Below are 15,235 nucleotides of genomic sequence, written 5' to 3' on the forward strand. Positions count from 1 at the left end.
TGCTTTATGATTTGGAAAATAATGGATCCCAGCGTGAGATTTTCATGCAGAGACATCATCGTGTGTCGTCCTTACTCACCCCTAACCCCCGTTTGACCTTCTCTATCTTGCTGGTTCTTTTCCTCTCCACACCCCTCTATTTCAGTCCAGATTATGAAACATGTCTGACACCCCCTCCTTTAACTTACTCTCCGGTCATGTATTTCTGGCCCTTATAGGAGTTGAATGAGTTTGAATGAATGAATGAATGAATGAATGAATGAATGAAGAAAAAGCACCAAACTTACCTACTTCTCTCCATTCTTCTGCCAAAAGCATCCTAGTTAAATCTCTGCCATGCCTCAGTTCCTGGAGCGGGAAAGATCTTCCTGTTGGTTTTCCTCAATCCACTCCACTCTGGAAACACGAATCAAATGATTTTTCTGAAATACAAGCAGAATCATTAAGCATTCTGCTTAAAAATCATTCAGTGAGTCAAACATGGTGGCAAATACCCAAAATCCCAACACTAAGAAGCTATGACTAGATGAGCACAAGGCGAAGGCCACCTCAGTCACACAGCAGGCTTGAGCCTTCTTCAGCAATGTAGTGAGGCTTTCACACATGTACACGTGTACACACATTCTCTATCTGTCACAGACACACACACACTCTCAATCATTGAATGATCACACACATACACACAATCATTAAATAATCTAACATACAATCATTGAATGATCATGACACACACAATTATTGAATGGTCTCTCTACCCCTACATTAAAACTGAGATTCCTTAACACGACTTACGACACAACTGGAGATACTCTTCCTTCTACATTCCACTTCTCTCTGTGTGTACTCAGTGACCCCACTATTCCTGTCTGTTTCCCTCACTTACAGGTACCATGTACTCTACCCCAGGACCTTTGAACAAGCTGCTTCCTCCTCTTTGGATCTTTTCCCCATCTTCCCCATTCCCTGTTTCATACTTAACTCTTTCCTCCCCCTCCTAGTCTCATCTGAGATGTCATTTCCACTGCAAAGCCCTCCCTGATCAGACAGACTGCAGGCAGGTGGCTTATGCATTATTTTTCTTGTTGCTGTGGCAAAGCTCCGTCAGAAAACCACTTAACAGAAAGCTGTATCTTGGTTTTGTATTTGGCAGGGAAGGGATTGGCCTCCATGAGTGAATCAGCTGGTCACATTGTATCCATAGCAGGCAAATCAGCTGGTCACACTGTATCCACCGTCAGGAAGCAGAGTGATAAATGCCAGTGCCCCAGCTCACTTTCTTCTCCTTATTCAGTCCAAGATCCTTGCTTGTAGAATGATACTGCCCACATGTAGGTGCCACTCACTAGAAGCACCCTCATAGGCACACCAGGTGACTGCAGTCTTGTTGACAATGAAGATGAACATCTCAGGTGCTCTCCTCCACTGTGTCCTCATAGCATCCACCACTTCTTTGCCACAGTCTTTCTATTGTCTGTGGAATCACTCACTTCCTCTCTAGCTCTGCCTCTAGCCTAACAGTTCTATGAAGGCTGGTCTCATTTGTAGCCATGACCTGTGATCAAGCACGTTGCCCACACATAGTAACATCTACCGGAATATATAGCATTTAGCTGCAGTGCCAAACAAGCATAACTGTGGTCTTCCTGGGGCTAAAGAAATGGGATGCTATTCATTCCTGGAAGTACTGAGCCAGGATTGTTCTTCTATCCATTCCTTCAATGAGGAGATTGTCATTTATGACATTATTATTTTTTTTAAAAAAAAATGCCCTTCAGTGTGTTTGACTCCAAGGGCTAGATCTTCTATTCATCCTACCTTCTTAGAATGAGAGAAGGGGACTTATTCTTAATGTATTTTAGTCATAGAAAAGCCTTAATTTTTCATAGCTACCAGTGTGCCTTTGCTTTCTTACATCCAACAGTCTGCCCTGCCTCGGGTGTATTTCTCCCTTATTGTTGGATGGAAAGTGCTTCTCTTTGTAGTATGGTGCTCTTTGTGCTCACCCTTTCTCCTCCAGCCCCTACATCTCCAGGAAGTTTCCACCTTCCTCACACTCTGTACAGAGGAAGTGGCTGAGCTCTGTGTTTCTGCTTCATTTCCATTGTCCTTTTGTTCAGGGATCATTTTTCAGGCCCTGTGATTACACTTTCCATAGCACTTTTTCCCAGACTCGGTCAGTCCCCAGTGTTTTTCAGCCTCAGCCTGATGTTAGCCTACCTAGGGAGCTCCCACGGTTATTGGAGAAGCAAAGGGTGCTCGTTACAACCAAGGCGCCTAATTGGCAATGTTCTCTATGGAAGAAACACCTATGAGTGCAGCTGGGGGAGAGGAATGTGCAGCTTCTAAGAAAGGTTCCATTCTGTGTCGGCCATGATAATCGTTGGAGTCCTGGCAGGGCAAGTCAACTCACATATGTAGCTGGTCAGAGACTGAGAGACAGGGCAGAGTATGTGAGCAAGAGATCTTGGGGTAAGGCTACCCTGAAATCCTCTATAGGAACTGAGTGAGCTATTTGACATTTCTGTGCTCCGTTTCCCTCATCTGTGCAATGGAGATGATACTGATGTAGGCATCATAAGTGGTGGCAAACACGGGTCAGTGAACTGAGTGGCTATAGTGAAGCTATTCAGTGTAGGCGTATCATGATCTTACGAGAGGAATTTGTTATCTTACATGTAAAATGGGCTTTGCAAATGGGATTGCATTAGATATCCTCATGGAAGAGATTATCTCAAACTATCTGAGTGAACCCAGATTTTATATGTATATAAAAAATATAATATATAAATATATATTATATGATACACACACACACACTGAACCTGGGTATACACACATATACATACAGATATATATGCACAAATGTCCTGTAGAGGGACTTTTGACCACAGAAGTCCACTTGGCTAAAGAAACACATGGAGCTTTAAAGATGCAGTACTCCTGGTTCTGAAGATGGAGAGGCCACGAGCCAAGAAGTTCAAGTCTAGAGAGTTAAAAGGGCAAGGAAGCCCATTCAGCCCTGTTGGTACGGGCTTTTCAGGTCATGGGCCTGTACGGACGTCTGACCTACAGAACTGCAGGAACAAGTGTGAGCTTTTGCTAGTTGATGAGCTTATGGTGACTGGCTGCAGCAGCAGAGAAAGCTGATCTGGCTGGTGCCACTTTGAGAAATAGAAGATGACCCTCCAAATGAGCTGATAAAGGGAAATGAGACATGAGTGTAAGACAGACGATATTACACAAGTGGTGGCTTGGGGTGTAGGGTCCTGTAGGTTGACACTGCCTGTCAAAGTATGGGCGTGTCAGAGTGTGCGAAGGGTGGATCGCTGCACCTCAGCTAGAGAAAACCCGTTGGATGGCAAGGCCATTTGTGGAGATCTTAAACATCAGCATGAGTAAAGTCACGGAGAAGAGGAAACATGAATAGCAGACAAGGTGGGGGCATGGGGTAGGGTCAGAGTGTATTATGGCTTAGGAAATGGGAAATGTCCTGTTCAATTCAGGAAAAGAAAAGGCTTTGCTTCAGGAAATTTCTCTAGGCCACAAGCAGGAGTATTAGAAAAGCAGACCTATGTCCCAGAAATACACAGACCAAACAACAAACAAGGAAAAAATAGACATTTTCTGTTGTTCACGATGCATTAGTGATACAAAGACAGTCAAGGGAGGAAAGCCATGGAAATACCTTCTAGGCCTTTCAAGCAAGTCAAGACTCTTGCTAACGCAAGTCTGAATAACTTTCATGTAATCTAGCAGTACTGTCAAGGCCCCGAAGGTCTGAAGTGGACTTTGTTTCCTGATAGGTCTCCATATATCATATACAGTTTGCGTAGTATACTAGGAAAATACACATGTTCTTGTCCCCACACAGGCTTTCATTGCCTGGAGCACTCTTTCTTCTCCTTCTACATAGCTGGCAACATCTTGCCCATCTTTCAAGTCTCAGGTCAAGGAAGGCCTTGAACTAGCTTCTTAGGCCAATTCTGTAAATATGCTTTGATTTTTATCGATTTGCAGTCCATTTGCATCCTGTCATTTCCCCCTTTGCGGTAATTCCACTACCTCTTCTTTCAATGGACAGAAAATTTCCCAAAAACAAATATCAGACCGTGAATACGGTCTTCTGTTCTTCCCCTCCTTAGCAAATGGGAGGGACTCTATACATATGGATGAGCTGATTCAGTAATTGTATCCTTTAGTCACAGTTGATGATGAAGAAAATAGCCACATTCTCGGCATCTCTATCAGTGTCTAAAGAAAATGAAATCACCTGAGAACAGAGCACAACAAAGGGGGAAGAAGTTTCACGTTGATTTATTTATTTAGAAAATATAAACCTGTTATGTTCGATTCAAAATTTGTAAGTGGATGCAACTCTTCTGGCTTTATTACAAAGATAGACGATATGGACATGACACACCTCCTTAGGAAGAGCACTGTTATAGGGTTTGCCTTTATCCCAGTCTTTCATAGTTTTGAGTATGATCCTAAAGAAATACTCAAAGTGAAAGTAAAATTGTCACTATTTCTATTGCTTTTATAAGTCAAGAATTTTCAAATCCTTGTTTATGAAAGTGAGGGTACATTTTTATTAATTATAGTAACATTTGTATCCCTCACCAGCTGAGAATAACGTAGTCATACCTGAGTCGTGAACAAGTAGGACTAGATACAGTACTAAGATAAAACACCCAAGAATCTTCACATCTCTGAGTGAAGATGGATCTTAAGCAAGTGAAATAAATCTATGTTTATAGGGAACAAACAATCGAGGTTATTGAAGGAGGAGATCTAGTCTGGCACAATGCAGGTTTAAACATACAAGAGGAAGGAAGAAAATAACATACACGTGGATTTCAAAATCCCATGGGAGCATAACACCCCCAAATTGGAAAGAAGACGGGAACACATCTTGGAAGCCTGTTCTGCACCATTGGCTCCATGGCACAAAAATCCCTGTATCGTTTTATTAGCAAACTTTTTCACATCTAATAGCTGGATCTAATGAGAGCCTGGCTGCATCTTGCCTTTGTGTTCAGCAATGGTTTTGTTTTTTCCCCCCTCACTCCTGTAACCCCAGGAGCCCAAGAGCCTGCTAGGTTGTTCATCATTAGTATTTATCACTTTTACCAAATGCCACAGGGTGCTCAGAAGCAGACCAGGCTGTTGAAAAGAAAACACAAAATCCCTGCTCTTAGTGGGGCACCCAGACCATTAAAAGCATTCGCAGAACCTGGGGAAAGGAGAACTGGAGTGTAATAAAAAAACAATGCGCTGGGCAGGAGGCCATTTAAGCTGCCCCTGCCTGGTACATCCTAGAGGGACATGAAAAATAAGCTATTGAGGACTTTCTCCCCTTAACCTGGCCACTCACTGAGATGTACTCAGGTAACCAGGCCACCTCACAAAGGAGCAGGTGGCAAATCTGATTTGGAAGGAGCTAAGTATTCAAGCAATAAACCAAGAAGGAAGAATAAGTCACTTCCTCCTCAGTGGGTCATCTATCCACCTGCCTGTGAGTGACAGCTCCCAGGGTAAGGAGCACGCGTGATGAAGGAAGCTGGCTCTAACCCTGTACCCTTTGACGAGTACTCAGAAAACACTGATAAAACTGCAGATGAAAATGTTGTCCCAGCAAAGAAGGAACATCGGGCTCCTCGCATGGACCTGATTTCCACCTTCATATCACCCCATAAATGCAATTTCCTCATAAAGTGTATCTTTTTAATGAATAAAATCAGTAAGGTGCCGAGATAAGTGTTAGGTTGGGTGGGAGTGTGGGGCTTTGGGTTTCATTTCCTGCCGGGCCCTATCCTTTGCTGTCTTCATTATACCAGATTGGAACCGCGATTCCAATATTTCGGATCCCTCTATATCCACCAGTTTGATGATTTCTGATAGCAACATACCTTGAGCTGTCTATGGAATGTGTGACAACAGGTCAATGTCAATCATACTGCTGTCAGATAGATACAAATGTCATGACACAGGTCCATAAAATATACTCAAATATTCTGAAAGTCACCTTTGTATTCAGTTTCATACAGACAGTGCCTACCATGGGCCAGGCACTAGGTAAGTGGCTGATAAATTGATAGGTGAAAATCCTGTAACAAAGACAATGACGGAATAAAACCATCTCCATATACTATTAGTGGGTTTCCACTGCATTAATAATTACCAAGCAGTAATGCTCAGTCGGCCAGTAAATGCTATTGGCCCCTGTAGAGCTGTCCTTTATGTGCTGGGAGGAAGTCTGTTCTCTGAAGCCTTCATTTCATAACAATTCACCATTCTTACATAATAGGAAGGATGAACGTGGCGTGAGCGCTCTGCTCCCCTCTCCAATGGGTATTTTTTTAAAGTACCCACAAATGTCATGCCATCTATTTTTAAGCAGGGTGCTGCTGGATAAACAGCTGAATCGCCTGAACCCAATGGGGAAATTCAAAGTTTAAATAAGCTATTTCATCTCATTGAAAATAAGTGGTACAGACTGCCACCAGAGCATATGGGTTCTTGAATTCAGCCACATGCAAATGTTCCTTAGTTTTGGATATGAAATTCCAGCTGAAGAAATGGAGCAACATATATTCTATAATGCTGACTCTCGGAAGGGTCTGATTTCTTGCTCTCCACTGCAGGACCCTCAGTTTCCTATGAAAACTCAGCCTTTCCCTGGGTCTTTGAACCTAACTTAACCTTTGGGTTGAGACAATGTCAAGACAGCATGGATGATAATTCAGTTGATAAACTCACAGGAACTGTGAGTTGAATGATGTTTTTGTTAGGGTTTTACTGTTGTGAATAGACACCATGACCCAAGGCAACTCTTTTTTTTTTTCCTTTTCCATTTTTACAAGGCAACTATTATAAGGACAACATTTAATTGGAGTTGACTTAGAGGTTCAGACGTTCAGTCTATTATTGATAAGGCAGAAGCATGGTAGTGTCCAGGCAGGCATGGTGCAGGAGGAGCTGAGAGTCCTATATCTTCATCTGAAGGCTGCTAGCAGGATACTGACTTCCAGGCAGCTAGGGTGGGGGTCTTAAGCTCACGCCCACAGTGACACAGTGACTCCCAACAATGCCACACCTTCTAATAGTGCCATTCCCTAGGCCAAGCATAAAGAAGCCATCACAAGATGTTTTCCACATCATTTGTATCTTTAATAAAAGTTGTATATGCTCACTGTGGGAAAAAAAAATCAAATGCTAAAGATTCAGAGTTAAAATAAACTCTCCCAACCTAAGCTACTTCCTCCATCCCAACAGTAGTATTTCCTCTAGATATGTTCTATATGTACAGCTGGGTTCATTGATATGGGAGTACATATATATGTACGAATAAATAAATGTAGCCTGCTGTGCCCAGTTTTTGATATGTGTGTGGCTTCAGGGATGACCACTTTGTATTGAGTAAACAATGGGGGGGCGGGAGGGGGGTCATCCCTGATAGAGGCTGATTCTCCTTCTCAGTACTCATTAGTTGTCTGTAATTCTTTGTCTAAGGCTGGAGCCCTGTGAGATTTTTCTCCCTTCAGAAAAAACCCATGGCTGTGTTGTGGTGCTGTGTGAAGCCTCTGCACTCCTCCCTTCGTGTGAGATGGAAGGCGCAGGGGTTCTCCATGAGACCAGGACATTTTTTTTTTTTTGCCTAATTCTGTATTCCCAGTATCTGGATGTATGCTCAGCACACATAAATGGGTACTAAACATTTGTTAATGGAACAAACTCTACCGTACAATGAAGAGTTCATAACTTGAAAAAAGAATAACATAGATTGAAACACACTATTGTGCAACAGTAGTCAATATATGTTATTGGGTGAGAAAGGCCAAAGACTGGGCAAATTTAATATATAATTCTACTTTACTGAAATGGAAGACAGTACATGTCTGAATCTACAGACATTTTTGTTTTTGTACATCCATGTTTATCTATGTTAGGTATACATATATACAATAGGTATATATTTATAGTATGTAATATAAGCAACAGACATGTATATATTTATATATAGCATATATATAAATATGTATATATGTATATATATAATGTACATAAAGGAAAAAGAGGCTATGAATTTGAGAGTGGGTAGACCTGGCAGGTTGGAAGAAAGGCACGTGGAAGGGCTGAGGGGAGAAAGGGAAAGGAGAAACTTCAATGATTTTATTTTATTTAACAATGTATTTTAAATTTTAAAAACCTTTAAAATTAGAAAACAAAAGAAGTGCTGTGGCAGATCATCTTATAAATAAATCTTTTAACCACTTAACTAGACAAATCGCCAAAGCCATTTTTATATATCTAGTCTTTCTATCAGTATTGTTTTGCCTTGTTACTTGTGTTCACTCAGCAGTTAAATTTTAGCACTAAGGCATGCTATCTTTTGTGGTCTACATCTCTGTTAAAATTAGGAAATATATTACAATCATATCCTGACTAAATCCTCCAGGATGAATTTCTAATAATGTTTCACACAAGAATCAGGTCAGGTGCCCCGGCTTCCAACAACTCTAACTCATCACGGATGCTAGAATCTCTTTATTTAAATACTTCTTGATACTCAGATACCTCCCACACAAAGTTTTTATTTCTCCTTTTGGTGACTGTCTGTGTAAGAACAAAAGAAAATGCAGTTTTGTAAACACAGGACAAATTTAATCCCTTCATTCACAGAAAATTCTCACTCCATTATAGTTGACAAGAAAATCAGTTGCTGCAAAGGAAGTCAGTTTTCTCCAGTGGGGTCTCACTGGGTGTACACACCACACATAAGAGAAGGCCCATGTCTAGCAGTAGATGGCCAGCACAGACAAACTCAAGGGTGTTTGTGTAGACTTTTGGTCCCGTATTATTTTGTTTGGACATTTTTTTTTAATCTTACTGGCCTTTCACTTGTACATTATTGTTTCTAATTTATGTTTTTCTGCAATGTTTTGCACATGTGTGTGTGTGTGTGTGTGTGTGTGCTCGTGCACCTGTGTCTGTGTGTCTCTATGTGTGTTTGGTTATTTTCTTTTTTTATATTGTATGAGAAAAATCCAATAAAAATTCTTTTTAAGGAAAATCAGCTGTAATTGTGAGATCCTGCTGACCCTCCACTGCCACTGCCTGCGCATTGCTCCTGGCAGCAGCCCCCACACTCCACTGTGCACTTTGTTTCAGAGCTCTTGCGATCATGCTGAGAAACCTGTCTGGCATTTACAGAAACTTGCAAATCATGTGACTTTTATTTGTATGCTATCTAGAAAATACCTCCTTCATAGAAATGATGTTTCCTGTGGACATTTCAAGAGAAAACATGTGTCCGGGTATCAAACCCAGGGTCTCAGACGTGCATAGTGCATGTCCTACCACTGAGTCATATTCCCAGCCCCTCTAAGGTATTTTCCCATGTACTTGTCTAATTCTAACCCAAGCAGGGTTTCTTCGAATATTATAGACTGTCATAAATGGAACGTAACTTAATGCTTTTCTGTTAATCCACGGGCTTTTACTCTAAGAAAAACCTTGCAAACATGAGTAGGAAGTTAAATGCCCACCCATCCCTGCAGTAAAGTATAAGGACTCCGGAGAGTTACCAGTGGAAGGCAATGTAGCTATATGAAGAGCTCTCATAGAGCCAATGTGACTCATTAGCAAAAGATAACAGGAAAAAGACAAAGCCTTTCTCATGTGAACATGTGTACCTGCAATATTGCTCTCTGTGGCTAGCTCAGTTCCATAGTGGGAAAAATATCACTGTTCTATACAAAGTATGCTGTGGATTCGTGCGGTGTGTGTGTGGGTGTGTGTGTGTGTGTGTGTGTGTGTGTGTGTGTGTGTGTGGGTGGGGAGGGTGGGGGGGTGGAGGGGGGTGTGTGTGGGGTGGGGGTGGGGGTGTGTGGGTGTGTGGTGTGTATGTGGCTGTGTTTGGTGGGGGTTGTGATGTGGGGGGGGGTGTGAGTGTGTGTGTGCGTGTGTCATTAAAGAGAGAAGTAATAATAGCATGTGTGCATGACTAGCAAAGGTCCTGCTTAGTTTTACATACAAAAATGATCATTTTTAAACATAAGTAGGCCCTTCTTCCATCGTAATTTTCGACATCACAATGCTGTCCCGGGGCTGGGAGTAAAATACCTGGAAGAACAAGTGTGAGGGGCTGAGTTTGGATTGCCAGCATCCACAGTGGGGGGGTGGGGGGGGAGACAAGCAAGCATACACATACTTTACCGTCCTCCCAATGAGGAGACAGAAACAGGAGAATGACTGGAACTCGCTAGTCAGCTAGACTTACCAAGTCAGAATAGGTGGACTCCAGGCTCACTGAGAGACTCTGTCTCAAAAAATAGGCTGGAGAGCAAATAAAGAAGCCATGAACACACACATGAACACACATGTAGGTATCATACACACACACACATACACACCAACAATTTTTTTAAACTCTTGACATGTTCAAGGCTTATGGAATCAAATGCAAGGCATATTCCTATTTTTACCAGTCAGCCATTATACTTACTTGTCTCTCTAGCTCCATTTCTTTTACACTAATACCTTGGGAAATGCTGATTCTGATGAAGACTTGACCCAAATTCTATGATCCGTAAATTGTGTTCGGTCATGATTCTTCTAAATACATTTTTCCCTTTGCATATCTATGTAGAGAGATCAAAGCCATTTCCCAGACTGTTGAAAGTATTAACTAATATTAATTGATTTTTCCCCCATTTGTAGAGTTCAATGGTTAGATAAGTCATAAAGGTGTGGCATGGCTAAGTGGAGAATGCACTGGCCCCAAAAGGACATAGGAGGTCTAGCTAAACCCTACTGCTTGTTAGCCATGTCAGCTTTAATTACATGTCAGTGTCTTCATTTGTAATTGGTGAAGTTGACACTCACCAAGGGTTGGTGTGAACACTTGACAGTCACACAAAGAAAAACAACCAAGCTAGTGAGACCAGATGATATAATCAAACTCCTATCAGTGTCCTGTCAATCTCTCCAAGCAATCTCACCTTCAGCCTCTCCAATCCTTCTTGAAAACCTCCTGCAGAAAATGTCTGAGGGTTAATGATAAATAAAATGTACCTTGGAATACCCTTGGGTGAGATCTCAGGTCTTGGTTTTGCTCAGCAGGCCTGCCCAAATTTGTTGCTTGGCTCCCTTGGCCTGGAGTTCAGTTGGCCCTTTTGTGAGATGAAGCTTTGGATCTCTGAAGGTCACCATGGAAACACATGTGCCATTTCTCAGATGCTTCCAAATCCTCTCTTCTAAATGCTAGCCATGGATCCCCTATCTGCCATCCTTTCTTTACATACCCACACAAGGACACATGCCAGCTCCTCCATGCTCTGAAACATGACCCGCTGAGGTCCCCTCTACCCCATTCAGATATCAGGTTTCTTCCCCTTCATTGAGGGAGGAAAAATCAGGATTAAAAGTTCCTATATGTCACTTCTCAGTTGATTAATAACTCAGTTATAACACAGTTGATGAAGTTAAGCACTTCATCAACACTTACATTTCACTCCATGGGCCACTTACCTTGGAACTGAGATCATTCGTAGGAATTACAATGTTATCTCTCCTCCCAAGTTCCTCACAGGTTGGTGGGTGAGACAGACTTCTAAGCAAATGGTTTTCAAACAGTGCAGTAAGTGTTATATATGCAGTGTTTCAAGTTCTTAGATTAAATCTTGGTTTATGTAGATTATCTCTGTGTTTATTAGCTTGAAGCACTTATGAATTACTGGCCTTTAAGAAAACAGGTTTTGAAGGGAAGTTAGCCTCGCAGATTCCTCTTTATTGTCATCTGGCATGATGCTTCAGTTCACGTCCAGGTTTGTTTTGTTTTGTTTTTTGGTTCATTTGTCAACAAGAAATAAAGAGAAACTGTCAATGAATTTGACTGGCCAGGTTGTGACAGCGATGATAACGGTGCTGATGCAAGGGACCATGAAGTCCTGAGGTTGGCAAGAGAGACTTTCTGAGCCTGCCAGGCAGCTAGGTGGGGACCTCGTATTTACACTTAGGGTTTTGACCCAAACAATAACTTGTCCACAAAATGGACAACTCATTACTGGAACATCGGTGATGGTGGCCACATCTGTTCATTAGAAAGACCTTCAGAGGGAGACTGAGGACTTCCTGAGAACACTGTCCCTAGGACGGCAGCATCACCTGTGATTGAGCCTCCAGATGACCTCAGAGTGGGCTTAAGTCTTGACACTGACACATTCATGCCCGCTGGTGTCTTAAAACACATTGGGGCTTTTCTTCTGTTCTTAATGCTTTGACCAGTCTGTTGCTCCCTACCCCAAGCCTTTGGAGAATTCCCTGAATCTACTCATCTCCCTCATTCTCACCAAGCTTCAAAGTCTTGGGTTTATTTTGTATTCCATTGTGGGTCAATTCTATTGTGAATTAAATTGCATTTAGGGACTTCCATCACATGGAGACTTAACTATCAATCTCTTATAAAGTGATTTTTTTCACACAAAATTACCTTCTGAATCAAACCCCCGACGCCCCCAGAAAACCCTACAAGCTTTCATTTGGCCAGTGTGTCTCTGTCTCCATATTAATAGGCATGTTCTGTACATATTTATTTAGTCTATCCTAAATTGTTTACCCTGACAGCCATATCCCTGTAAGTCTCAACACTCTCATTTTATATTTGAAAGCCTGAAGTTAGAAGATGTTCATTTAATTCACCCGAAAACCACAAGTCTGGAAATGAGATTGGTGCCATCCGACCTAATTCCAAAATCTGTACACTTTGCTGTAGCTTATTCCTTCCTGTCAGTGAGCTTCATGAGGAAGAATTACGTCATAGCAAGGCCCTCATTCCTCCCCTGTCCCTTTGTAGGTGTTCATACGACAAACTTCATTTCACTTCACACTTACTGAGGACTTACTAGATACCAGTCGTTCATTGCAGAGCTTCGCTGAGTAGCGTGTGCAGACGAAATCACACATCATTTATAATCAAATGTTTTAGAATTCTAAGATAAATTGGCACTCATAATTGCTCTCCAGATCATTTGTTTCAAATTGCAGATAATTGACAGAAACTTCTCCTTCTTTTTTTTCCCCCCTTCATATTTGATTTTCGTGAAAATGCTTCTACAGTTCTATGGTTAAGTATAAAAATTTTAAAACAAGAACAAAGGTAGAGCAAAGAATAAAATGACACCTGCCCATTCACCACCTTCAAACCTTGCACATCGGGAGTGGGTGGGTTGGTGAGCAGGGGGAGTGGGGGGAGGGAGAGGGGCTTTTCAGAGGAGAAACTAGGAAAGGGGATAACATTTGAGACTTTCTATCCTGAATGTGACAGACATTTTGTCTTGACATGAAGTACCATATCAATTACAGTATTAAAAAATAAGATGGTTCTAAAATATGGATATCTTTTCTTTTAGATTATAGGCTGGCTGGGGGGGGCTTTATTGTTTGAATTTTACATTTTTTAGATGTTATTGCATTTATTTGGGGGTGAGTTGCACCTCCACAGCATGCGTGTGGAAATCAGAGGAAATCTTTCAGGAGTTAGTTTTCTCCTTCCTCCATGTGGGTCTCAGGGACTGAATTCAAGTTGGAGGACTTGGTGGCAAGCACCTTTATCCCCTGAACCAGCCAGCTAGCTCTTAATTTTTTTTCTCAATACTACTAGCCAGATCCAAAAAGGTTAATATGCAGGGATATGCAAAGGCATACAGAGCTGACTGGCTTTGCATATAGTAACCCAACTGGTGGGTATCATCCAAAGAAAGGTCTTCTCTAGCCTCTTCCGAGAACTAGTCAAAAAGACTCACACCTTCTCTAAATAGCATTAAGGACATGGTCCTCCACAGAAGGTACAATCAATAAAGGAAAGGCAGCAAGTTTCACAGAGCTCAGTTCAAAAAACATGATGTTAGGGTCTCAAAACTATTCACTCAACAAGTACACAGTAAGTATTGATTTTGCAGAAGGCTCACTGGAACAGGTAAAGAGGAATAACGTTATTTTTCTGACTAATCACGAACACAGCCAAGCCCCCGCCAGTTGCCACAAAGAGCTGCTTTTCAATACCCTGGCCGTGATGAATTAGCAGTTAGTGAAATCAATTTAGCAGGTCGGGAGCAACATTATTTTTAATTAAGTAGAATACAATAGAAGAGAAGAGAAGAGAAGAGAAGACAGCGTTTGTGGAGAGACAGAAGGTTAAGTGTTTCTTCTTCTTTCATGTGTGTGGAGGCACTTTCCAAAGCAAAGACGTACTCTTTATTGTGGGAAGTCGGCAAAGAGTTTGAAGAGAGACAAAGAAGAAAACAAAAGCCATGTTCGATAGCTCTCTCTCTCTCTCTCTCTCTCTCTCTCTCTCTCTGAGATGCTTTCCCACTGAGGAAACGAAGCTAATTAATAGCAGAGGCTTTTGTATGAAGCAGAAACTTGACTGAGAGGTGAGATGAATATTGCTATCCTAAGAGACTGGGGGTGGGATGTAGCAGTTCATCTTCCATCTTTAAATACCTGCCCACCCTTCCTCAACTTCGCAGACCTGCACACCTTGCCATCTTCACACCGCCATTCATGGAAGGAAAGCTGAGTTCTTCACAGCTTCAAGGCCACTTCTCTTTCCTACTGACACTCATTCTTTAGAGGTATCATTCACTCTCAGATATTTAAGTGCCTTGTACATATCCACATAGATTTTTTTTCCAGCCCAGAGTGGTGGCCTACCACGTGCATACGTCCAGTTCCCTTCTCCACATCTCTCCTTGGATATCTCCCAGGCATCTCACACTCAGCACGTACCAAGAAGGATCTTTTGTTTTCGGTACATGATGCACCTTGACCGTAGCTATCCCTGTGCTTTACCGTCTGCTTCCTTCCCCCTTCCCACTCATCTAACCCTTATACCAGCCTTCCCTTTGCAGATAGATAGATAGATAGATAGATAGATAGATAGATAGATAGATAGATAGATAGATAGATAGATAGATGTTTTGATATAAGATATTGAACCCAAAACTGAGAGAAAACATGAAATGTTTTTCTTTCTGGATCTTGCTCTTTTACTTCATAAGACTATATGACTTTTCAGCTGTCACCGTGGTGTGTGTTGACTCAGCCCAGACTGAGTGTTGTACCCCTAATCTGCTGCTCTTGGGCCTCCTCATTCCAGTCAGTAGAATTCAGCCCTTCTAGTCAATCAGGGTGCAGGCCTTGGGGTCATCCTTGGCCCCTCTCTTCCAGATCT

At 41.9% G+C, this 15,235-nt stretch overlaps 1 protein-coding gene across 31 annotated transcripts in view; it reads left to right on the plus strand.

The window, feature by feature from the left end:
- Dlgap1 (DLG associated protein 1) overlaps window positions 1-15,235 on the plus strand; it is an 852,341-nt gene that overhangs the window by 595,642 nt on the left and 241,464 nt on the right. Inside the window, exons 1-2 of one of the 31 annotated variants that reach the window (XM_006524180.2) lie at window positions 11,872-11,907; window positions 13,222-13,224. The exons of the other annotated variants lie outside the window; for them this stretch is intronic. Of the exons in view, the coding sequence (XP_006524243.2) occupies window positions 11,887-11,907; window positions 13,222-13,224 (24 nt within the window). The 5' untranslated portion in view covers window positions 11,872-11,886. Of the gene's footprint in view, window positions 1-11,871; window positions 11,908-13,221; window positions 13,225-15,235 lie in introns of those variants that run through there. 31 annotated transcript variants of the gene reach the window in all.

The sequence above is a fragment of the Mus musculus genome, chromosome 17, assembly GCF_000001635.26.
Source record: "Mus musculus strain C57BL/6J chromosome 17, GRCm38.p6 C57BL/6J".
Lineage (NCBI taxonomy): Eukaryota > Metazoa > Chordata > Mammalia > Rodentia > Muridae > Mus > Mus musculus.